The sequence below is a fragment of the Orcinus orca genome, chromosome 7, assembly GCF_937001465.1.
Source record: "Orcinus orca chromosome 7, mOrcOrc1.1, whole genome shotgun sequence".
Classification (NCBI taxonomy): Eukaryota; Metazoa; Chordata; class Mammalia; order Artiodactyla; family Delphinidae; genus Orcinus; species Orcinus orca.
In genome coordinates, this window is record NC_064565.1 from 41,685,678 (window position 1) to 41,710,740 (window position 25,063).

The 25,063-nt window shown below is 39.3% G+C and overlaps 1 protein-coding gene across 4 annotated transcripts; it reads right to left on the reverse strand.

Moving 5' to 3' along the window:
* Positions 1-2,974: 2,974 nt before the first annotated feature.
* On the reverse strand, positions 2,975-18,812 carry NMI (N-myc and STAT interactor). 4 transcript variants are annotated; one of them, XM_049712491.1, is made up of 9 exons: positions 18,672-18,809; positions 14,935-15,091; positions 12,204-12,300; positions 11,080-11,175; positions 8,939-9,101; positions 6,036-6,142; positions 5,763-5,949; positions 3,831-3,937; positions 2,975-3,376 (listed from the first exon to the last, which is right to left on the reverse strand). In XM_049712491.1, the coding sequence occupies exons 3-9, from the start codon at positions 12,285-12,287 to the stop codon at positions 3,191-3,193; spliced, it is 930 nt and encodes a 309-aa protein (XP_049568448.1). In that variant the 5' UTR covers positions 12,288-12,300; positions 14,935-15,091; positions 18,672-18,809; the 3' UTR covers positions 2,975-3,190. The 4 variants fall into 4 exon arrangements, with proteins under 4 accessions (XP_049568448.1, XP_012391033.1, XP_012391035.1 ...); XM_012535579.3 differs by lacking the exon at positions 14,935-15,091 and having other exon boundaries at positions 18,672-18,812; XM_012535581.3 differs by lacking the exons at positions 14,935-15,091; positions 18,672-18,809 and adding an exon at positions 13,978-14,314.
* Between the last annotated feature and the right edge of the window lie 6,251 nt (positions 18,813-25,063).

A 25,063-nucleotide genomic window follows, 5' to 3' on the forward strand; every position in this document is an offset into this window, starting at 1 on the left:
ACTAGAGAAATGGAAATATAAACAAAAATAAACAAATGGGACCTAATGAAAGTTAAAAGCTTTTGCATAGCAAAGGAAACTATAAACAAGATGAAAAGACAACCCTCAGAATGGGAGAAAATATTTTCAAACGAAGCAACTGACAAAGGATTAATCTCCAAAATATACGAGCAGCTCATGCAGCTCAATATCAAAAAAACAAACAACAGAATCCAAAAATGGGCAGAAGACCTAAATAGACATTTCTTTAAAGAAGATATACAGATTTCCAACAAACATATGAAAGTCTGCTCAATATCACTAATCATTAGAGAAATGCAAATCAAAACTACAATGAGGTATCACCACACACCAGTCAGAATGGCCATCATCAAAAAATCTACAAACAGTAAATGCTGGAGAGGGTGTGGAGAAAATGGAACCCTCTTGCACTGTTGATGGGAATGTAAGTTGATACAGCCAATATGGGGAACAGTATGGAGGTTGCTTAAAAAACTAAAAATAGAACTACCATATGACTCAGCAATCCCACTACTAGGTGTATACCCTGAGAAAACGGTAATTCTAAACGAGTCATGTACCACAATGTTCACTGCAGCACTATTTACAATAGCCAGGACATGGCAGCAACGTAAGTGTCCATCAACAGCCGAATGGATAAAGAAGATGTGGCACATATATACAATGGAATATTACTCAGACATAAAAAGAAATGAAAATGAGTTATTTGTAGTGAGGTGGATGGGCTTATAGACTCTCATATAGAGTGAAGTAAGTCAGAAAGAGAAAAACAATACCATATGCTAACATATATATATGGAATCTAAAAATAAAAAATGGTTATGCAGAACCTAGGGGCAGGACAGGAATAAAGACACAGATGTAGAGAACGGACTGGAGGACACGGGGACGGGGAAGAAGGGTAAGTTGGGATGAAGTGAGAGAGCAACATTGATAGATATACACTACCAAATGTAAAATAGCTAGCTAGTGGGAAGCAGCTCCATAGCACAGGGAGATCAGCTTGGTGCTTTGTGGCCACCTAGAGGGGTGGGGTAGGGAGGGTGGGAGGGAGATGCAAGATTGAGGGGATATGGTGACATATGTATACACATAGCTGATTCACTGATTCACTTTGTTATACAGCAGAAACTAGCACACCATTGTAAAGCAACTGTACTCCAATAAAGATGGTAAAAAAAAACCATATTTATGACCAGTAGGACAGGACATACTACACTTATTATTCCTTATTATTCTGTCTCAACTATATCTAGTTCTTCTCATTTTTACAAGACGGAATTTTCTAGCCCCCTTATATTTTCTTTCTTTTCCTTTTTCTTTTGTTTTGACACACCGTATGGCATGTGGAATCTTAGTTCCCCGACCAGAGACCCAACCCATGCCCCCTGCTGTGGAAGCAGGAGTCCTAACCACTGGACGGCCAGAGAATTTCCTAGCCCTGTTATGTTTCAGTGAGGCCATATGACTATTTCTGGCCAATGAGATGTGAGAGGAAATGGCACAGGTCACTTCTGGGTCACAGCATTTAATTGCTGGTGCAAGACTCTCCAGATTTCACTTTTCCCCACCTGCATGATTCTGGAAGCATGTCTCAAGATGGGGCCTGAAGTGATTAAGACAGAGTCCCTTATCAACTTTTGTTGGACATTCAGCATGAGCGAGAAGTAAACTTTTATTTTACTAGGTCTCCAAGATTTGGGAGGTTGTGCTATCACAGCATAGCCCAGCCTCTCCTGACTGATAAATCTACAAACAGCAAAAGGGACTTGTAATTCCACATTATCTGTCTTTCCTGACTTACGTAATGACAAAGTCTTTTCACACATTAATAAGTGGAGATAGCTCATCCTGGACACATAGTTGAAGGCTTCCTACCGTAACATGCAATATGTTAAATAGTCAACACAGTATCTTTTGGTATATTTTAAAGAAAAGTTTCCTCCTGTAAAATCTGTAAAACTCTGGAAATAAGCAGGAGAGCCAGTGCTTGATTTCTGAGTTTTAGTCAGATCACACAGAGGTGGAACGGTGAAAGGAACCCAAAGAAAAAGCATAATTTTCTAGGATAAGTAACATTTATCAAAACCATTGTGAAAATTTAAGATCAGATGAAATTATCTATTTTACTGTCTGAGGAAGGCCCCCAAAAGAAACAAAAGTGACTGTTTCCAACTTTGTCCTAAATATTAGGAAAAAATTATTTCTAATTGGAAGTCTACCATAGACTAAATATAACACCCTCTGTGCTAGTGAGATTATACCAATCAAAATTAAATGAGGTTCTTTAAATTTTTCTTAATATATTTTTTAAATTATTATTTTTGGCTCAATTGGGTCTTTGTTGCTGCACGTGGGCTTTCTCTAGTTGAGCGGGAGCTACTCTTCGTTGCAGTGCACAGGCTTCTCATTGAGGTGGCTTGTCTTTGTTGAGGAGCATAGGCTCTAGGCGTGTGGCAGGCTTAAGTAGATGTGGCTCGTAGGCTGAAGAGCGCAGGCTCAGTACTTGTGGAGCACGGGCCCAGCTGCTCCGCGGCATGTGGGATCCTCCCGGCCCAGGGCTCAAACCCGTGTCCCCTGCATCAGCAGGCGGATTCCCAACCACTGCGCCACCAGGGAAGCCCCATAGGCAACATTTCTTATTCCAAAGAGAAATGTGAGAGAAATGAGTATTTCTGATGGTAGTATAACAACTTGAAAACCTAAAAATGAAATATCAGAAGCAAAACCAAGCCTTTTTTCTTTTTAGTTTTTCCCTTTATTTTAGATGGCAGGCAGCATTGGATAGGTCTAGGTTTAGAATCTTTTCTAAAAGCATTTCATTTCTGCCAGCATTTTAATATGAATTTAATTCTGCTGTTGGCTCAGACCATGACAGAATGAGCCAACATGGCAGGCGGACAACTGGATCACTTATGGTTCATTTCAATGGACATGGCACCCAGCCACAAAATTTATGAACAAAACAGTTTTAATATAGTTATTGCATTTGTAAACATTCAGCACAGGTGGAAACAAAGAATTCAAAAACAGAAATATATTTTGTATCTAAGAATAAACAAACACGAAAGAATTATTCTTTTTTTTTAAGGAAAAGGATATTCATTTTTGTCAAGCATTAACAGTGATTTGGGTTCAAAAGCTCTAATTTTCATAGGATTCCATGACTCTATTCTTCAAAGTATGCTATGTAAGGTTGCCCAAGGGAACACTTGACTACCTCGACTTCTCCACCTCCATTTTTCTCCCGTTGAAAGTGAATGTTAATAAAATCCTCTACAGTTTCTTCATCTATGATCTGAAGGTCTTCCAGTCCAGTCAGAAGCACCGTCTTCTTAGATACTCCTGAAAATACCTAAGAAGCAAAATAAAAAGATAAATAGAAAATTTTCTAAGCGCTTTGAATTATAAAACTTTACATTTATAAGCTCTGCTTAATAGTTTGGATGTTATCTTGAGAGAGACAACGGGCCTCAGGAAGATTTTCAAGCAAGAGAATATCAGAGTTGGATCTGAGTTTCAGAAAGATAACTCTGGTGCCATTGTGACAAATAGAGGAAAGGAGGGCAACTCTATGGACAGAGAGACCAGTTAGAGAGGTAGTGAGAGGTGGAAGTGACAAGATCAAGTCACGAAATGAATGCTGGAGGGGAAGCGAAACCAAGAGTTAGGCATGAGTTCTAGCTTTCAGGATGGCAGGCTAGGTTAATTAATAAGATTCTAACGGAAACAGAATCACAACTTTTTATTTTCTGTGGGATGGGGCCGGGCAATAAGTTTCCAAAATGAAAGAAGAGAGATGACTTTACCTGAAACTTTTTCAGGTATGTTTCTGTGTACGGAGAAACAGTAACTCTCTGGCAGTTTTCATTTATATAAAGAGGATAGTCTTTTATTTTCAAAATCTTGTCAGCAACTAGAAGTAAATTTTTAAAAATTATTTTCTCCTTTATATCAAACATTTTTTAAACAAAGTTAAAACCTCCTTCAAACAGAATGTCAGAGTAAACAGTGGCTTGAGGGATTAATTTTTAAGAAATTCTACAGTCCACTTTAAAGAATTCACAGTACATAATTTTAAAAAACATAAGACCAAATGATAATGAGATTTAAATAGCTCCATCTGTCTTAAACTATCAGTCAATCAATGCACAGTGAGCTGCGATGTCCTCAGATAGACCTACCTTGAGCTACATAAAATGTGATAACCATTTGCAAAAAATAACCCAGCCATCCTAACAAAACCCAGTGTTTCCCAATCTCTCAAGAAGTACACATGCAAATTACGATTAGAATACTCTCTTTCTCTCTCTTTCTGTGCATATATATATATATATACACATATACATACATATAGCAAATTACTATATTACTATTATATATATAAAATTATTTAATTGTCCTGTAACTAATACATGACATTCAATAAACCTGTATAATGATGTTAATCAAAGGTGCAGGGGTGCTGAATGTCATCTAAAAAAAGTGAAGGCAAATAACAAAAATTCATCAACTTTCTCCAACACAAAAAATAACCAGATTTATTTTTAGCAGCTTTTTTTCCTAGAGGGAAAAGAGGTAATGTGTCAAGATTGCATAGAGTTTAACAGAAACAGTTCGTAAGAATATCCAATCACTTTTTTTCTCCTCTCACCAGTCCACCTTGAATTAGCAATATAGTACAGTGGTTAAGAGTGTAGATCCTTGCTGGCAAGGATGTGGAGAAACTGGAACCCTGGTACATTGCTGGTAGGAATGTAAAGGTGTAGCCACTGTGGAAAACAGTATGGCGGTTCCTCAAGCATTAAACATAGAATTACCATATTATCCAGCAATTCCAGAAGGATCTGGAAAGACATTCACCTAACCATAACTAGCTACATAGCAGGAGAAAGGGAAGTTTGGAAATTTAAGGAAATGTCTCAATTTTTATTAAATTAATGTTGTTCTCTATTATTTCAATTTTCTTTAAAAAGCATGTATTACTTTATTATGAAAAAACTTAAATCAGTCAACGGTTTTTAATTGTATATTTGGATTTCTATCATATGTGCAAACCCTGGAGAAGTCGTAAGAACTAGATTAACTAGAGGAAGAGATTTTTACATAGAGAATCATTTGAACATATTAACAAAAGAGCTTGGAGAATCTTCTATTTTTCATTATAAGAATATAAACCTCCCTAAGATGATTTGGTAAAAGTCCATTTCTACCTAAAAAAGGAACAGCTGTTCTCTCTATTACCCCCTTTTCTTCCTGGAATCGATTACCTCCACCTGAGATCCTTGTCAATCGTAATAAGTGAGATGAAGAGACAGTTTTATATATTTTTTTTTCAGAATGTTTCTCTGCCACACACCCACTGTGCGATCTTGGGTAAGCTGCTTACCTTGAGTACACCTTAGTTTCCTCATCAATAAAATGAGTATAATAACACCTACATCCAGAGCTGTGCTATGGATCTGAGCAGATATATGTATAAAACACCAAAGACTCCATGCCTGGCACGTGATAGGAATGCACTAAGATGTAGGTACTTGTTATCTGTAATCCTATCATTCTCAGTAGCACTCAGGGAAATCATTTTCAGGACTCTACCATTTCATAAGGTTAAAAAAAAATCCCCTGTTATTATGCTGTCTAATAAATTCCAAATAAAAGCAGTAGAAAGGGATACTTTCAGACCTGGCAGAACGTAATTTAAATGCTAGAGTACTGTCTAACTCTCAGTGCGGGAATACCTCCACTTTCCACAAACGTGACAACGGCGCTCCGGGACTGCTTGTCGTACTCCACGCAGTCCACTTCTCCGCCTCCGTTGCGGGATTTACAAAAACTCAGTTCTAGCTTGTCTCTCATCTGACTTTCAGGCAGTTCATCAGGAATGTCAGTAACATGGATCTTCATTTTAGACACTTCTACGTGAACCTGGGAAATCGGTTCACATTCAGAAATATGGATGAGAAAAGTGTCCGTGTTTAACAAATTCTGAAACGCTTTAATCACGATGTTACCTGGAATCTGACTCCTAAGTTTAATGGAACCGGGCTGGCCATAACCTTCACATTTACATCCTGTATCTGCACGTGATGGTGCCCCACTCTGATCACATTTTGGGCAACTGAAAAATAATTGGGAAGTATTAATTTCCAATATTTCAATACATTTTTACATGTTTGGTTTAACAACAAATAATCCTGAATATTTTAAATTTTCTTTAATTTTAAGGGATCTAATTTTTACATTTTTCTTAGGATTTCTAAGTGATGATGGTCTTGCCACCATAGTAGGATATATTAATGTCAAAATATATCAGCAAAAAATTACAATGTAGAAATTCTCGACAAGTTCTAGATTCATCCCTTAAGAGATAAGCCTGATGATCCTTCAGAAATTCATATATTACTTCAGTACAGCCACACACCCTTCCTTTCCACTGTAGACAGAATTATCAGAGAACTCCCTTAGTACATTACAGCTCAGCCAGAAATTTCTTCCATGTTGAGTAAGCTAGGAAAACTTTTTAGGTCAGTACCATTCTGACAATTAATCTTATTTATCATTTGTCACTGCTCCTTAATATGTTACAAGCAACAAAGAAATAAATATTTGTTCTTGTCTCTGTATTTCCCCAGGATTACATATTAAAGACCACAAAGACTTAAATACCAAAGAGTGAGTCTTTTTTTTTTTTTTGGTCATATTTAATGAAGAATTCTACTCTTCTTAAAATGCTCTTGAGATCATTCATTAAACAGTCGATAGTCTTCATATACTGATCACAAAACTATCTAGTCTAATTTAGCCATGCAAATGGGAAAGGCTTAGTAATATAATTATGCCAAACATCATTAGAAATCCAATAGCAACTATACGACAGTTTAAAATGAATGTGCGGGGAATTCCCTAGTGGTCCAGTGGTTAGAACTTGGTGCTCTCACTGCTGAGGGGCTGGGTTTCAATCCCTGGTCGGAGAACTAAGACGCAGCCAAAAATAAATAAATAAATAAGAATAATAAAAAACCAAAATAAAATGCATGTGGGTATGTGTTTATTTTTAATTGTGTGACATAAGAGTTTATAACCCTTCAGTTGTTGCTATTTGGAGCTGCTTATTCTAATGTCATAAAGACTAGACACAAATTAGTCTCGGTCTTATAAACCTCACATGTGTTTATAACAACCAGACAGCACACCACAGCTGGAGGAAGAGAGAAACAAGGCTAGAAAACAGGGCGTTGTCATGTGGGAATTCAGACTCATTGTACCATGATATGGCTCTCTAACTTGAATTATATCTTTTTGTTGTTATTGACAACAGGCAAAAATAACAGAGATTATCAACTGTAAGTAATACTTAGATGATGATCTTTCTCTCCCAATGCCCACCCCTCCCCCACCCCCCAAACCTCCAACATCTGGTGATCTGACACAGCTGAGAGGGCTACTTGTGTTTCAACTTCTGTGACTCTGTCAAAAGCCAACTCCTGTTTAATTGTGTAGAAACCCAAAGTTGTCCAGAAGAGCAGGACCTCAGAGCCATGCCAAGCGTGGAAGCAGTGATGCAGCTGTTTTTGAAGAAAATCCTGTTCCCAGCATCCCCAGGTAATTCCTATGCAGAATCCTTGCTTCCCAAATCCTCACTTCCATCCTTCAGTTATATCTCAATTACCACTGCCAACTGCCAACTGCCAACAGGGCTCTTGGCCTCCCCCTTCACCCTCAGCTGCAGGGGCGGACCCAGGGTGGACAAAGCGTATGTGCATATAGTGACCTGCCAGAATGCCTTTCTATTTATTTTCAGACTATAGTAACAAACCAGGTGTCAAGGAGACATGAGTTATAATCATAGATTCCCAGAATCTGAACACTGGAAGGGCTTGTGAAGACCATCTGACCCCACCCATAACTTAATCTAACTTGGAAAATATGAGAACGAAAAGCCCAGATGGTGGCCTGCTCAGAGGAATGTTGGTACAGTAGAACATACAAGGGTACTTGAGGTTTGGCTCTCAGCTCTGTAATTTATCACCTGTATGGACCTTGAGCAAGTTCCTTATCTTAGGTAAGCTTCTGTTTCTTTAGCTGAAAAATTCCTAACATGTAGCAATAATGACAGCTAACACTTATTAAGTGTTTATTACATATCAGACACTGTGCTAAGTATTTTTCAACATTTCTCATTTAATACTCAAAGCAACCCCCTGAGGTAGGTACTGCCACAAAATGTGTCATAAAGAAATTGAGATTTATAAAGAACCCAACCAAGTTACACTTCTAGAAAGGGGCACAGCTGGCACTCAAAGCCAGATTCTCCTCATTAAGGTGCCCCCAGATCTCAAGAGGGTCCCACACCACGGCGGACGTGGCAAACATCAGGTCCCACTCCCAAATCTCTGATTCCAGGGCTCTTGCCATTCACAGGTCTTGTGCATTTAGGTAAATCACTTAAACACCTGAGAATCTGTTTTCTTAGTTATAAAATGTAAATAGTAACTCTCTATCTTATTTCTTTCATGGATTCATGTGAGTATACAATGAGATAATGTCTGTGAGAACTCTCCTAGAATGATGTAGAGCTTTACAACCTTGAAACATTATCACTAGTATTATCATTTGCAGGTAGCAGTTGCAGTAGAAAGGCATTGGTATTGGACATCACAACACCTGGGCTTGAGTCCCAGCATTGTCACGTCCTGAATGAGTGATCATGTTCAAGTCACTCAACGTCTCAGAGTCAGTTTTCGCATCTGTAAAATGGGGATAATCATACCTACCTCAGGGTGTCACTATGAGGATGAGATGAAATGATAAATGTAAAAATTGTAAAGCAATGGCCAAATATCTACAAAAACTCTTTGAAAGTCCCAGTGCTTTCCAAAGGTAACATGGTCAAATTTTTGAACATGAATCATACCTTCTTCTTTTTCAAAGGTGATAAGTGCTTGTCCTTTTTGTAGCTCATAAGGGACTTTTGAGCTCACTTGACACGAATAGGAGGTATTTGAAAACTGGCTGTCACTCTCAGGATTCTCTACAGCTGTGAACTTTATCTTTGTTTCGGGAATATCCTCGTTAATCTAATTCAAACAGAAATGTTTGATTAAAATCAAGACAAGAAATAACTTAAGTCCTTCCAATGATAATGTGATTTGATCATCCAATAATTCACTCTCCACTGACTTCAGAGCCCCATGGAATACTGAGCGTGGTCTTATTTAATATCTTTAGTAATTGCTTCTTCCCAGGGAAGTACTCAGTAATGTAGTCAGATGTTGATCCTTCAATATTATTTCACAGATGAAATTGTAAATATATAATCTCTCACTTTTTCTAAGTGTTTAAACTGGTCAATATTGTGTGGTGTTTGAGTCTAAAGCCCTTTGAACAACTGTGCCAATAATAAGCTATCTCACAAAGAAATCATTGCACAGTATATTTACCCTCACTGCAAAGAGGTATGAAATAGAGTCAGGTGTATATGGTTATTTTGATGGCAAACTCAGATAACTTCATCCAAAAAGAAAGACTCGTGAATTCAATGACTTAAAGTTTATCAAATTTAAATTCCCCCTTCCTCAACACCTGCCCATCAACTTTTTAGCCATTACCCCAACTGAGGTTTATAAAAATGTGAAGGGACACTACCAGCAAGATCTGTAATCTGGAGGATAAAGTTAAGGGGTTATACTTAGCCGCTTAAAATCACTGGGATGAACAGTCAGTACAACCACACATAAATGCACAAATGAATTGAGTGTTTGCGTTTCTATTTCCCATGGTCATTTTACATGTTGCAAGAAAAGGTTTTATCGCAAAGACATTAGAAATATCAAGTGAGTCATTTGATCTCATCTGACATTTATTCTACATGCAACTTTGGTAGAATTTCTGATTACCATAACTCTGACTTCAAAACGATCTGCAGTGTCTTGAGAAAAGGCAGAGTGTTTCCCAATAATGTAGAAACATCCAGTATACCCTGAGAAGTCAAGAGCTTTCCGGAGTGAGAGTGAGAATGCCTGCTTCTAGTCCTGAGTAGACCGTGGCAGGGAGCAATTCACTTATGCTCTCTAGACCCCAGTTTCAGTCCTCTGTGAAGTGAATGAACTGAGCTGGCTGGGTTCCCGAGGCCCTTTGCGTTGTAGGACTAAATGATTCTGGCTCCAGCCTGAGAAGTATCCAGAATCTTAACAGAGACTTCTCTAAATCTCACAAACACCGGAAACTTCACTTCCTGATATTCAACATCCTATCCCCCATTTCAGAAACAAAAAGTGACAATGCTTTAAGCATTTAAATTGTTTAAAGTATTTTTTTTAACAACCTGGGTTGTTATGAAGAAAAAAGGAGTGAAAGCTATGTCTAACTCAAACACAGGAGAAATTAAGAATTTAAATGAAGATACTCATCCAATTTCTTTTTAACTGTGAAACTCACTTAAATTACTTGGATGAGGAGAACAATAAAAGAACTTGGTGAGAAGACCAAGAATTTGATCCAAAAGTGATTGATAATGACCATCATTTGGGGGTAGTTTTGGATTAACATATACATGAATATTAAAACATGTATTAGCATAAGTGTGCAGCAAGATGAAATTCTACAGTGATCACACACCTGTGACCAGCACCCAGATTAATAATCAGAACAAGACCAACACCCCAGAAGCCCTCTTGGGTTCCCTTCCAGTTCCTACCTGCCTCTAGGAGTAACCACCATACTAACTTCTAACATCGTGTTTTCATGCTCTATTTCAACAGAAGCATATGGTGTGCCCTGTTTCCCCTTTTCTGGCTCAGCACTGTGTTTATGAAATTCATCGATGTTATTGCATACAGTTGTAGCCTGTTCATTCTCATCGTTGTGTAGTAGTCCACTGTGTGAATACACCCTAATTTATTAATTCATCCTACTGCTCTCAGTTTGGGGCTGTTGCAAACAGTGGTGCCATGGATGACCATAATGTTTTAGAAATGAATTCTGTATCGATAAATTGCTTTTCCTGAAAAATGGGGTCTGTGAAAAATGAGATACATAAAATAATTAAAGAAGTACCTGGGAGTTCCCGGTTGTCGCTTGCAACTCAGCTTCAAGCTTTTGGATCTCCTCCTTTAACTGAATATTTTCCTTTTCAATTTCACTAATTAATTTCTAAAAATAAAAAGGAAATAAAATAACACCCAAAATTTAAACAGTCCCGACCTCATTTTTCTTCTCTTTTCTTAATATTTATTTATTTTGGCTGCACAAAGTCTTAGTTGTGGCACACGGGATCTTTGTTGCAGCATGTGGGATCTTTAGTTGCGGCATGTGGACTTGTTAGCTGTGCATGCACGTGGGAGCTAGTTCCCCAACCAGGGATGGAACCCGGGTCCCCTGCATTGGGAGCGTGAAGTCTTACCCACTAGACCACCAGGGAAGTCCCAGCCCCGACCTCATTTTTCTAATTAATTAAAGAAGCAAAATTTCTCTCACTTTGAACAAGGCAAAGAAAGACATTAGACAGTCTCAAAATAAATATGATCACGTGAATAATACCTTTGTCAAATGTTTTACATCATCACCTGTCGACTTTCTTAACACTGCCAAGGATTATTATCTCTATTATACAAAAAAGGAAACCACTTTTCACACTAAACCAAAGTCACAAAAATGTTTATAGTAGAGCAAGGATTGATACCCGTCTTCTGGATCTTAGTTCAGTGCTCTGTCAATTCCTTCCTAACTATTTGTGACTCCAATATGACTTTTAAGCTGCACCATAACTGTGGACATATGTTACTCTGGGGCAATTTATAAATATTTTTTTCTGTGATTCCCACAGTATAGCTGCCTTGATATGCCAGACAGATGGCCTTGAGTAAGTGGTTTAACTACCTGAGCCTCCATTCCCTCTTAGGTCTAATTGGATAATTGCTAACGAAACTCTTAACTTCTAGGTGCAAATCAAAGAAATGAGAGAGGAAGTGAAAAAGCAGCTAACATTGTAAGCTGTGTAAGAGAAAGAAAAGAAATATGATTCTTCTTGTCAGTCTTGAATAATAGAGGTAAAGAAAACTGAAAACCCTAATATTCTTCCAAATTCAACATAATGTTGGACAAAGACATATGAAACATGCCTCGCTGCAAAATAGATGTAAGTTAATTTTTAATAGTACTCAGTAATTTTTCCTTTTTACCTGGTTTTGTTCATCTTTCATAAATTCTTCAGCTGGCCCATACTCCTTAAGAACTTGTTCTTTGTTATCTTCATCAGTTGCCATGATTCCCTAATTACTATAAAAGGTAAATAGTTTAAAAATAGTACAAACACACAAATTCAAGAAAAAGTAACTTTTACCCTCTTACAGAAGAAACATCTCTTCTTTGCTATATGTTATTTCCTATCACCGAAGTCTTTATTATCATGAGGATTATATCCAAAGTCTCTATTTCAAATAACTTTCACACCTATAAACATATAAAAAGGTTCTAAAAATTCTTTGCTTTTCAACACCGTAAGAGAAAATAATAGGTATTAACATTCCTTTGTAGTTCTCATTTCAATCATAATATGATGCTCCATTTTAAAAGACTATTATTTTGGTCTTCTAGACTTTTTCAAAGGTTTTTATTTAAATATTTAATTCTCCCTATTATACTCCCCAAATGTAATGGAGTAAAAAGACCTCCAAACACCGTTCCTCTATGCGTACAGGGGTTTTCACAAACCCTCCTGAGTTCATACACTTGGACAGGAAAAAAACTTCATCTTTATTTCTAATAACCTCTTATTGAAACTTAGCATTCTCTTCAAATATGAATATAGGCAAAAAGCCACATAGTATTTGCAGCCCCTGTGACAAAAGTCACCAAGACGGTACAGATATTTTCATAAAATATTTTAACTCTTCCAGATATCCTGAAACATTGCTTGTGTTTAACCCTGCTTCAAAATTATGATAGTTATTAAACTCATGACTAGGTCTTGTAATAAACTGTAGTATATTGATATATATTACTATATTAAATATTTGCTTTTTAAATAACCTGATAATCATATTTCAATATAATTGGTTTCCTTTATAATTCTATGTATTTTGTTTTATACAACTTAAAAACTTTATTTTGAGAAAGGCCCACAAGCTTTTTCAGACTGGCACCAAAAAAGTTAAGAAACCTTGCCTGCATATCAATTTACTAAGATGGAGTTGTCCCAGATCAAATATGACACAAGGATTATCACAACAGTTATTGTTTTAGAAGCACATTAATAATGTGTCTGTTAATACAATCTTCCAAGATTTCAAGTGGCTAAATTCTCACTATTCCTATAGAAGAAACAGAAAAGACATGTATTCTTCTCTAAAAATAAAATAGAAGACTAGCAAAAAATTAGTCATGGCTTAGTTTACTCAGTGTGAACACAAGCAGTGTCCAAAAAAAGGGGTCATATGGTAGTTCTACTTTTAACTTTTTGAGGATCCTCCATACTGTTCTCCATAGCGGCTGCACCAATTTACATTCCCACCAACAGTGCACAGGGGTTCCCTTTTCTCCACACCCTCTCCAGTATTTGTTACTGTAAGGTCGGATCTTAACCAAACGGCACCGCGAAACAGAGGAAAGCTTCAAGTGAGCTTTATTAGGGAGTGCTCCCGGGCGAGGTTCACTGGTCCAAGAGAAAGGGGCCAGAGAAGTCGCACCCGGGCGAGGGTTGGGCAAGATTTTATAGGGGAAGAAGGGAAAGGGGTGTGGTGAATCTGGGAGGGCGCAGGGTATTCCTTATTTGGTGGTCTTTCCGGGTATCCTGGGGGACCGTTAGTCCCGCCCCTCGAAAGGCGGGAAGGCTGGGCCGGGTTCAAAGTCCCCAGGTCAGTTCCTGGAACTGGGTGGTCCGGAGAGTTTCGGTCTGATGCAACCTGTGAATCTGATTGTGTTCCCCTGCCTCGGGCCAGTTGGCCTTACAGTTACCTCTTGTCTTTTTCATGACGCCCATTCTAATAGATGTGAAGTGGTGTCTCATTGGGGTTTTATTTTTTTGTTCTCCTTTTTTTTTTTTAAACATCTCTCATTGGTTTTTTTGTTTTTTTGCGGTACGCGGGCCTCTCACTGTTGTGGCCTCTCCCGTTGCGGAGTACAGGCTCCGGACGCGCAGGCTCAGTGGCCATGGCTCACGGGCCCAGCTGCTCCGCGGCATGTGGGATCTTCCTGGACCGGGGCATGAATCCGTGTCCCCTGAATCGGCAGGCGGACTCAACCACTGCGCCACCAGGGAAGCTCTCCCTCTGCATATTTATAATCACGTTCTCTGATGAAAAACCTGACTCAGAAAATCAGAAAATCAAAAAAAAAAAAAAAGTGCAAAGGGAGAAAAATAGAATGGATGCTATGAATTGGAACTGGAGATATCAGCATAATCTTATGATTTCTGATATGTTGATAGAAAAGTACAGAAATTTAAATATAGATATGTGTGTGAGTGTGTGATATTCCTCAGTTCTGTCTGCTAAAAGGGCCTGGAAACAAAGACAACAGCAGTGAGCACATCTAGCACCCAGAATTTAGTTTCTAGTACCATTCTCAGCTACCAGGAACCAAGGCTATTCAGAGAAATGGCTGCTTCTAGAAGTAGGACAGGAAAAGTACAAGACAAGCATCTTATGATGTCAGAAAGCAAGAAGTGCTCAAAGAATGATGAGGATATGTCACAAGAACATAGAGTCCACCTTGATGAGGTTCTCACTGCACAAATCTGGGAATCAATTAAGCACAGAAATAAATAATGACAGTAATAATTAAATCCACTGAGCAAAACAGAGAACTATGAGTCGGTAAACATAGCTAGCTAGCTAGATAGGTAGATACATAGATAGATAAATTGATAGTTTTGTGAGGAAAGGACCATTTAATTAGTTTCAAAATACTTACCCACAAGTACTGCAAACCAAAATCCAGTGCAATCTCAATCATTTAGGTGTTCTGAGCACTCACCAGTCCTGTCATTGACAAGCCCTCGAAGGAGATCAACAATTTCAATGGGGATAAATATCAGTTTGCCCTTTTGCTTCGAACATGTCAAGCTAACCTACAAGAATATAAGCACTGTAAGGGCTATGATTTTTGTTTTGTTCTCTAAAGTATGCTTTAGTTCATCCAGAACGCTACCCTAACAGTACCCAAAAGAGTGCCAGGGATATAGTCTACACTCAAGAAATGATTGTTTTTAATTGTGTTAAAATTTCCTTACACTGAACAACCTGTTATTGCACTTCATATAAGTGGAATCATTTGGTATGCACCCTTTTATATGTGCTAGAGTTTTAAGCTCAACATGTTTTGGAGACTTGTCCTTGTTATTGCATGTATTAGTAGTTTGTTCCTTTTTATTGCTGTGTAGTATTCCATGCATGGACAGCCTACAAGTTGTTTATTCATTCTCTTGTTGGTGGGCTATTTGGTTATTTCTGGTTTGGGGCTATTATGAATAAAGCTTCTCAAAACAAAACAAACAAAAGAAATACTTCTCCACAAAACACTAATTTCAAAGGGGAAAAGAATAACTTTACAGTGAAGAAGCCAGGCGGACCACACCATAATGAAGTAATCAAAGTAAATAATGAGATACATCAAAATCATCTGACATATGATAGGCACACCGAGAACACAGCACGATTCCTATGATATTCCTGCCAAAGATGCATGAGCCGAATCTAAACAAGAGGAAACATGAGATAAACTGGTCTGTTCTCTTCAAAAGTGTCAAGTTCATGAAAGCCAAGTAAAGACTGAGAAACTGTCCCAGGCAGGAGATTAAAGAGACATCACAACTAAACACAATGCATAACTCTGAACTGGGTCCTTTTGTTATAGGATATTATAGGGACAACTGGCAAAATTTAAATTAGATCCAAGGATTAGATGGCATAATGTATCAATATTAATTTTTCTGATTTTAATCACTGTATTGTAGTTACATAGAGAACATCTTTTTTGTAGGAAATAAATAAGAATTCCAGGGCGATTGGTCATGAAACCTACTCTCAAATAACTCAGGAAAAAGACAATTTTTTACTTGCAGATTTTCTGTAAGTTTGAGGAGTTTAAAAATAAAAAAGGTATATATAAGTAGCTCTTTATTGCGTTAACTGCAGAGTCCTTATAACGGTATTCATCCCAAGTCTTACACAATCTAACCCCAACTAGTCTTATTTAGACAACTCCTGGACCAAGTCCCTTAACCACACTGAACACTCTAAGGGTTTCTCTTCTCCCTCCTGTCCCTCAATGTCACATCCTTCCTCCCCTCCCAACCTTAACCTCCACCTAATGAAACCCTACTGTTCAACATCCATCCCAAATTCCCCTCCAAGTTCTTGAAGCGTTGTCTGATTCCCTCAAATGATTTTACTTCTCCCGCTATTATCTCTTTTGGGGAGCTTTATTTGTGTACCTGTGTCATTTTCCATGACTAGATGGTCATGACCTTGAGGCCAGGGACCACGTCCATTCTTCCTTGTATCCATTCAGAGCACAATACACATTCACACACTGAAAACACTCAATGTTTATAGAATTGTGCAGTATCTTGACTGAGGTATTTATTCAGCTCAGGACATCCTAGGCATGTGAAGTTCTCTTATTACATTTCCAGAAAGCAGAAACTGCAACATTATTTAACTGTTCTTTTAGTCTATATTCTTTTTTTTTTTTTTTTTTTTTTGTGGTACGCGGGCCTCACCGTTGTGGCCTCTCGCGTTGTGGAGCACAGGCTCCGGACGCGCAGGCTCAGCGGCCATGGCTCACGGGCCCAGCCGCTCCGCGGCACGTGGGATCCTCCCGGACCCGGGCACGAACCCGCGTCCCCTGCATCAGCAGGCGGACTCAACCACTGCGCCACCAGGGAAGCCCTATATTCTTAATATAGACTAAGAATAATAATAAAGGCTTGTAATAAAGGCTCTCAATAATATATTTAACTCATATGAATGGTCTACTACATAATATTCCCAGGACTTCTTACAGCATATCTAGTAACTGGATACTTTCCCTCTTTGCATAAATGGGATGTACAGTAATAGCTTTCCTTTTATACAGTCAAATGGTAGGCAGAATAATGGTCCCCTTAAAGATGCCCACATGCTAACCCTCAGAATCTGTGAATATGTTAGGTTACACTGCAAAGGAGAATTAAAGTTGTAGAATGAATTAAGGTTGCTAATCAGCTGACTTCAAAATATAACGATCTTGGACTTCCTTGGTGGTGCAGTGGTTAAGAATCTGCCTGACAGTGCAGGGGAACCGGGTTCGATCCCTGGTCCGGGAAGACCCCACATGCCGCGGAGCAACTAAGCCCGTGCACCACAACTACTGAGCCAGCGCACCGCAACTACTGAGCCTATGTGCTGTAACTACTGAAGCCTGCTTGCCTAGAGCCCGTGCTACGCAAAGAGTAGCTCCTGCTCGCCACAACTAGAGAAAGCCCACATGCAGCGACAAAGACCCAACACAGCCAAAAAAATATATACATATATATAAATACAAAGATCTTCCTGGATTATTGGTGGGGAAATAATGTAATCACCAGGGTCCTTCTACAAAGTGAAAGAGGAAGGCAGAAGAGCAGAATCAGAGTAAGATGTGACAACAGAAGAATAGTCAGAGAAATGCAACACTGCTGGCTTTGAGGATAGAGAAAGGGCACCACTGAGCCAAAGAAGGTGAGCAGTCTACAGAAGCTGGAAAAGATGAGAAAACAGGTTCACCGCATTAGCCTCGGGGAAGGAAGGCAGCCCTGAAGACGCCTTGATTTTAGCCCAGTGACGCCCAGTTGAACGTCTAACCAGCAGAATTTTAAGATAATAAACTTGTGGATTTTAAGCCACTAAGTCTGTGGTGATTTGTTATGGCAGCGAATGAAAAAACCAGCACAAATCACCTATACCAATTCACCACCTATTTCCCTTAATATACTCACATCACCGTGATGCCCCCCCACCCCCCCACCCCCACCCCGCCTGATAGAAGCAAATCTTCCCATATGCATGCCTGGCGGCAAAAAGAAAGGAAATGAGGAGAAGGAAGGAAAAAAGGAGGTGGTGATGCACAAAGTTGTTTTTGTTTTGTTTTGTTTTTGTTTTTTAAACTAATGCATGTTGTATAGATAGGGAAACGTCGCATTCTCTTTTGGACGTCTCTTTCAAGAAAACCCCTGCATATTCTGAAAAGTGAGGTACGGCTGCCAAAACCTGCTCCTCCTGCCAACAGAGTAAATGTCCTGAAGGAATCTGTTTTCCTAACAACTGTCTCCAGAGACACTACAAGAACAGTGGGGAAACACAAACCATTTTAAGTTTCAATTTCCGAAATGAAGCAAAGCAAAGGAGACGGGGTCAGAGGCCGGGACGGCACAGAGAAGGCTCCGTGGGCCGGGGGCAGGCACGTCCCCTCGGTGGCTGTGTGGTCCCTGCGACCCCGGCAGCGGGCAGCGCAGGGGCGCGGCGCTGGGGCTCTGCGCCCGGCCCCCGTCCGCCCCCGGCTCTCCGCCGGGCGTCTCCCCGCAGGAGGTCCCGAGTCCCGCGGAACCTGCCTCGTCGCCATCCACTGCCTCTCCAGCCCTGGACCACTAGAAGCGGGGATGGCAGGAGGGGAACGGGGCACCCACTCACCCGCCTCGGCCCGCCGAGCGCCGCGCCCCGGTTCCCGGAAACCTCGCTGGCTGCGCGCAGGTGGAGCGTCCGCGGGAGGCGCTGAACCTCCGGGCCCGGCTGGCGCTGCCTTGTCCAGAAGAGCTTTGAGCCTTTTTCAAGTGGGTGTCCCCCAGATCAACAGTTTGGTTCCTTTAAAAAAAAGAAAGAAAGAATAAAAGGAGAAGAAAACTACTCAAATGATGATTTTCTTTAAATCTAGTCACTGCTCGAATACCAAACCTGGTGTCTCCAATGATTAGTCACTAACAAGTTACACCTATTTTCACTTTCGATTTTTAAAACGTGTTGGTTTTGTTTTTGTTTTGAGGAAATTTATTCCCAAAGTATTCCTTAAGTTTCCATAGACATCATTTTAGGACATGCTTTAAAAACCACTCCTTTGTATGTATATTACAGGACGTGTTTTTGGAAAAAGTGGATAGAAACCAAATAAAGGCAAAGTGGGAGTCTCTCATCAGATTGTAATGGTAACTCTCGTTGTAATTTATTGATCATTATAACCTTAATCTACAAATCTTTGCAGCCAGCACAAGGTCAACTTTTGTGTACAGGTATTTCTTTTGCAACTTCCCAGGAAGTTGGGAAAGCTGTGGTGTTCAGTTGGTTTCTACGACCTGTGTCCCTTGAAAGTTTTCTTATAATCATTTTGTTTTGTTGTGAAGCTTATAAATAAATACTTCACTAAGTGTGATCTTTTCCTTTGAAATGGAAAACATCTGGTTGACTTCAAAAATTGCATTGTTTCTGAATCCTACACAGAGAACCACCCCACAGCTGCACTGGCTGGTAAATAGAGGTCAGGGAGGAGATGTATCAAAATGACTTCCAGGCATAAATTCTAGTTTACAGTGCTGTGTATTCATATATAACTGATATATAATCTGATAAAATGAAATATTAACCAAAGTCAAATTCCTTTATATCAAGAATATTATATGCATTTTCAAATAAATTAATACATTGAGATATTTCCAAATGATGTAAATATCAATAGGTTTTGATTGCATGCCACTCCTGAATTAAAAATTGGTTTGCTCTGCAAAGGGAAAAGGAAATAAACATTTACAGGTGTATTAAATATTCACCTTTTCTATGTAAAAAAAAAAAGAATATTGATGGCAATCAGTTTAAAGTGGCCTTTCTAAGTGAAGAAAATAAAGTGGTGCATAGACACTTGTACTCATCAGCCCAGTCAAAATAGTACAAAAACTCTAACTGTGGCAGCCTGAGAATTACTTTTGGTCTCCCTTAAAATTTTGTTTTTTATTTTATTTAAATTTATTTATTTATTTATTAATAATTTATCTATTTTTGGCTGCATTAGGTTAAAAATTTGTTTTTTTAAAATTTTGTTTTTTATTCTGTTTTTATTTTATTTATTTATTTAAATTTATTCATTTATTTATCTAATTTATCTATTTTTGGCTGCATTGGGTTAAAAATTTGTTTTTTTAATTTTTGTTTTTTATTTTATTTATTTAAATTTATTTATTTATTTAATCTATTTTTGGCTGTGTTGGGTCTTCGTTGCTGCATGAGGGCTTCCTCTAGTTGCAAGCAAGCAGGGGCTACTCTTCGTTGCAGTGCACGTGCTTCTCATTGTGGTGGCTTCTCTTGTTGCAGAGCAAGGGCTCTAGGTGCGTGGGCTTCAGTAGCTGTGGCACCCGGGCTTAGTTGCTCCTCGGCATGTGGGATCTTCCCAGACCAGGGCTCGAACCCGTGTCCCCTGCACTGGCAGGCGGATTCTTAACCACTGCGCCACCAGGGAAGCCCCTTTTATTTTATTTTTGGCTGCACTGCAAGGCTTGAGGGATCTTAGTTCCCTGACCAGGGATTGAACCCTGGCCCATGGGAGTGAAAGCGCTGAGTCCTAACCACTGGACCACCAGGAAACTTCCATCCCTTAGAGTTTTAGAGAACATGAACTCTAGAGGTTACTTAGTTCAAACCTCATTTCTTCTTTTATCTTATTTTTGTTTTTTATAAGAAGATACTAAGCAACAGGACCATGACCAGAACAGGACTCATCTAAGATTGACTCCAATCCTGTTAAAGGACAAAGGATACAGTTAGTAGGGAAGCCTTTGGGCCGCCCACATGCTGAAGCTGAGCCATGTGTAACAGTCTGAACTCAAGTGAACTTCAGGTCCAGTACTCTGCAAAGCACAGGGGTTCCGAAGATGAATAGGCAGCTCCCAGATATATATATATATATATTTTTTAATTTTATTTATTTTTGGCTGCATTGGGTCTTTGTTGCTGCGCGGGCTTTCTCTAGTTGTGGTGAGCGGGGGCTACTCTTCATTGTGGTGCGCGGGCTTCTCATTGCGGTGGGTTCTCTTGTTGCTGAGCATGGGCTCTAGGTGTGCGGTCTTCAGTAGTTGTGGCTCGTGAGCTCTAGAGTGCAGGCTCAGTAGCTGTGGTGCATGGGCTTAGTTGCTCTGCGGCATGTGGGATCTTCCCGGACCAGGGCTCGAACCCGTGTCTGCTGCATTGGCAGGCGGATTCTTAACCACTGCGCCTCCAGGGAAGTCCCAGCTCCCAGATATATTATTGTTAACAATCGTAATTGCGATGATCTACTGAGAATTCCTAGACATTTTATAAACCTTCCATGTTTTGCCAACAACAATATGAGATATAGGTATTATCCCCATTTTGCAGATCAGGAAACTATGGCTTAAAGTGCTGACCCAAAACCAAGCAATTAATCTGTGATGACATTCATATCTTTCTCTACTCTCAACCATGAAGTCAGTCTCCACACTATGTTCTACAGGGCATGAAAAATGAGGGAATTCTATGGGCAAGTATGATTAGGAAATGCCGCATACTGGATTCACACTTGGGAGATTCACAATGCACATCCGCATGTTGAGTTTTGAGAAGTATTGCAGGGAAAAATTATAGCATACATTTAAAAGTTTAACTTTATTTAATCTTGAATTTATCAAACTCATTTGACCACTAAAGCCTTTATTTTCAAGGAGCAGCTATTAAAATCTTGAAAAGTTTCTAGTGGGGCAATTTGAGTAATGCTTTACTAATGATTTTAATGATTGAGGACTTGCTTCCTCAAAATATGGCACCTTGGCATATCGACTATTTTAAGTGGAAAGAGTTTGAGAAAACAGTAGAAGCAAGACGGTCACTCTGACCTTCCTCCCCACTACCATCCTTCTCTGAAATAGTTCAAAAAGCCTCCTGTGAGAGGTGCTCACCCTATACCTGTGGGAAAGGAGCATTCTTACCTCCAAAGACAAATGGACCCAGAGAAGAATCCTTAACAAACCAGCTTTGCTAAGTTTTCTCCAGTTTACTTCAATTACCTCATACTCTCTGACCTATCATATTCTTCCATGACTATCCTCTCTTCATCAAACCTAGCATAAAAATACTCAGTTCTAGGACTTCCCTGGTGGCGCAGTGGTTGAGAGTCCGCTTGCTGACGCAGGGGACACGGGTTCGTGCCCCGGTCCAGGAAGATCCCACGTGCCGCGGAGCAGCTGGGCCCGTGAGCCATGGCCGCTGAGCCTGCGCGTCCGGAGCCTCTACTCCGCAACGGGAGAGGCCACAACAGTGAGAGGCCCGCGTACCGCAAAAATAAATAAATAAATAAATAAAAAATACTCAGTTCTGTTTCCGTGGGTCTTCATTTCCTTATGAAGACTTCTGTGTCATGTAAAACTTATGTTAAATAAATTTGTAGGCTTTTCTCCTCTTCATCTGTCTTTGTCAGTTTCATTTTCAGACCCAGCCAGGAACCCTAAGAGGGTCAAGGAAAACTTTTTCTTCCTTTCTATCTATCTATCTATCACACACTCAATAAATATTATACCGCACATGAGATGCCTTGAACATGTCATGTAAATCTACACTGCCATGATATGAGATGTATGTTGCGTTAGAAATTTATCTCCCCACCAGATGGCAATGGGCTCCTCTCAGGCTTCCCTATAAATGCACCATCCCCACACACACCAGTGCTACATACTGTACCATGTGTGCTATGAAGTGTGATACTAGTAGTAGAACACCAAGGAGAAAACAGCCCCCTCTACCTCAGGAAGTCAGGAAATGTTTCCTCCACAGAAGAGGTGAAGATTGAGTTGCCTCTTAAAGGTAGAGGAAGTGAACTGAGACCAAAGGTCAGATGAAAAATCCCAGAGAGGCATCATGAGTTTAGTGGATATGCAAATCATGAGAAAACCACCTGATACCTATTACGTTATGCTCTTTCTTTTAGAAAAGGTCTAGCACACCAAGTTTATGCTGCTAGTTGCCAAGATTTTGGTAATCCTGTTTGCAGTTCATCCTTGGGGAAGTTGCAACATTTATACTGTGCCCAGCATTGTGCAGGGTCCTGGGCGACACAAAGGAATTAGGTAACATCATTCTCATTTTCAAGAGGTTTGCAATTGACATATCAGGAGTAAAGGACTGTTGCCAAGAGAGTAGATCTTAAATACTCTCACCACAAAGAAGAAATGATAATTACATGACATGATGGAGGTATTTAGCTGTGGTAATCATTTGACAATGTATAAGTGTATCAAATCAATATGTTGTATGCCTTGTTCACCTTAAACTCACACAATGTTATTTGTCAACTGTATCTCAACAAAGCTGTAAAAAAATAAATAAAATAGTAGACAACGGTTTTTTTTAAAAGCAAAGGAAAATAAATATTCTATCCCTTACTCTCTATCAGGCAGGCAGTACTATATAGTTAAGAGCATGGTTTTGATATGAGATGTTGGTTTGAATACCAATTTCAAGTTACTGAAGTTTCGCAGCCTCATTTTTCTCCTCTGTAGAATGGAGCTGTTGTGAATGAGATACTGCTACATGTCAAGGTCTAAGCACAGTGCCTTAGCCAGGATAAGCATTCAAGTAGCTTGACACTGGTGGCCCAGGTAGCTGTTACCATCTTATACCTGGGTGAGAATTTTTTTTCCATGTTATTCTTGCACATTTCTTCTGCTTTGTCTTCCTACCTGAAAAAGTACACTTAAGACAAAGACCATTTTTTATTTCTTTTGTGTCACCTGCAGTTATTAGTAAAATGACTATACTTAGTACTAGCAATATAAATATTATACCTATTTCTAACTAGTAGTTAGATACAAGAGTAGGAGTCAAATACTCTAGGCTCAATATTATAACCCCTTTGTATATAGGTTTTCATGTTAGTGTATGAATAAGTTTGTCTAAGTGAACAAAATATTGTGAGCTAGATCAAATATTTATAAATAGAAGTTTATAATAGAAGTTAATCCAAGTAAAATAATAATAAAATTAAAGAATAAAGGACATTACCTTCTAGAATCATGCCTGGGCCACTGATTTATCATATAAACATACTTGATCAGTCAGAAAATTCTGTTTTGTTAAAGTATTTAGAGAATAAAGCTACTGTCCTTGGACAATGCTGGAAAGAACAAGTAAGTGTTTTGCTCATGAAACAGAGGTTCAAAAATAAAAATTGATCCTTGATATCCTTAAGATATCAAGCAGTAAACCTCAATATTATATTATGGAAATTATTTTAAGAGAATCTGAGGATACTGCTGATGTTTTCCTGCTTTGCTTGCAAACTGAATACTGCTTTTTTGAAAAAATTAATTTATTTTATTTATTTTTGGCTCTGTTGGGTCTTTGTGGCTGTGCACGGGTTTTCTCTAGTTGCGACGAGCGGGGGCTACTCTTTGTTGCTGTGCGCAGGCTTCTTGTTGCCGTGGCTTCTCTTGTTGCAGAGCACGGTCTCTAGGCACGTGGGCTTCAGTAGTTGTGGCGCACGGGCTTAGTTGCTCCGCGGCATGTGGGATCTTCCGGGACCAGGGCTCAAACCCATGTCCTCTGCATTGGCAGGTGGATTCTTAACCACTGCACCACCAGGGAAGCCCCTGAATATTGCTTCTGAATTGGCTATACTCCAATATAAAATAAAAAGTTTAAAAAAAAATGAATACTGCTTCTGACAGAATTCTCTCAGGGTGAAGTGATAGGATAAATCCAATTGTTTGGCTTGAACTTAAAATCACAGGGGAGGAAAAGCTTAAAGAAACTTGAGATTCTCAGAATGCTTAAAAAGAACATAGCTTTGGAATGTTGGAAAAATCAAAATATTAAATTCTGATTATGTTCTCACCAAAAATCCCAAATGAGAAAGACTCGGGCAAAGCATCCAAGTAAATCAATGTAGCTTCCCAGGGAGCTCAGCAGTTAAGAGAATATGCACAAACATAGTGAAAACAACTAAAAGAAGTTATTTTGCTTGGGCTTCCCTGGTGGCGCAGTGGTTGAGAGTCCGCCTGCCGATGCAGGGGACACGGGTTCGTGCCCCGGTC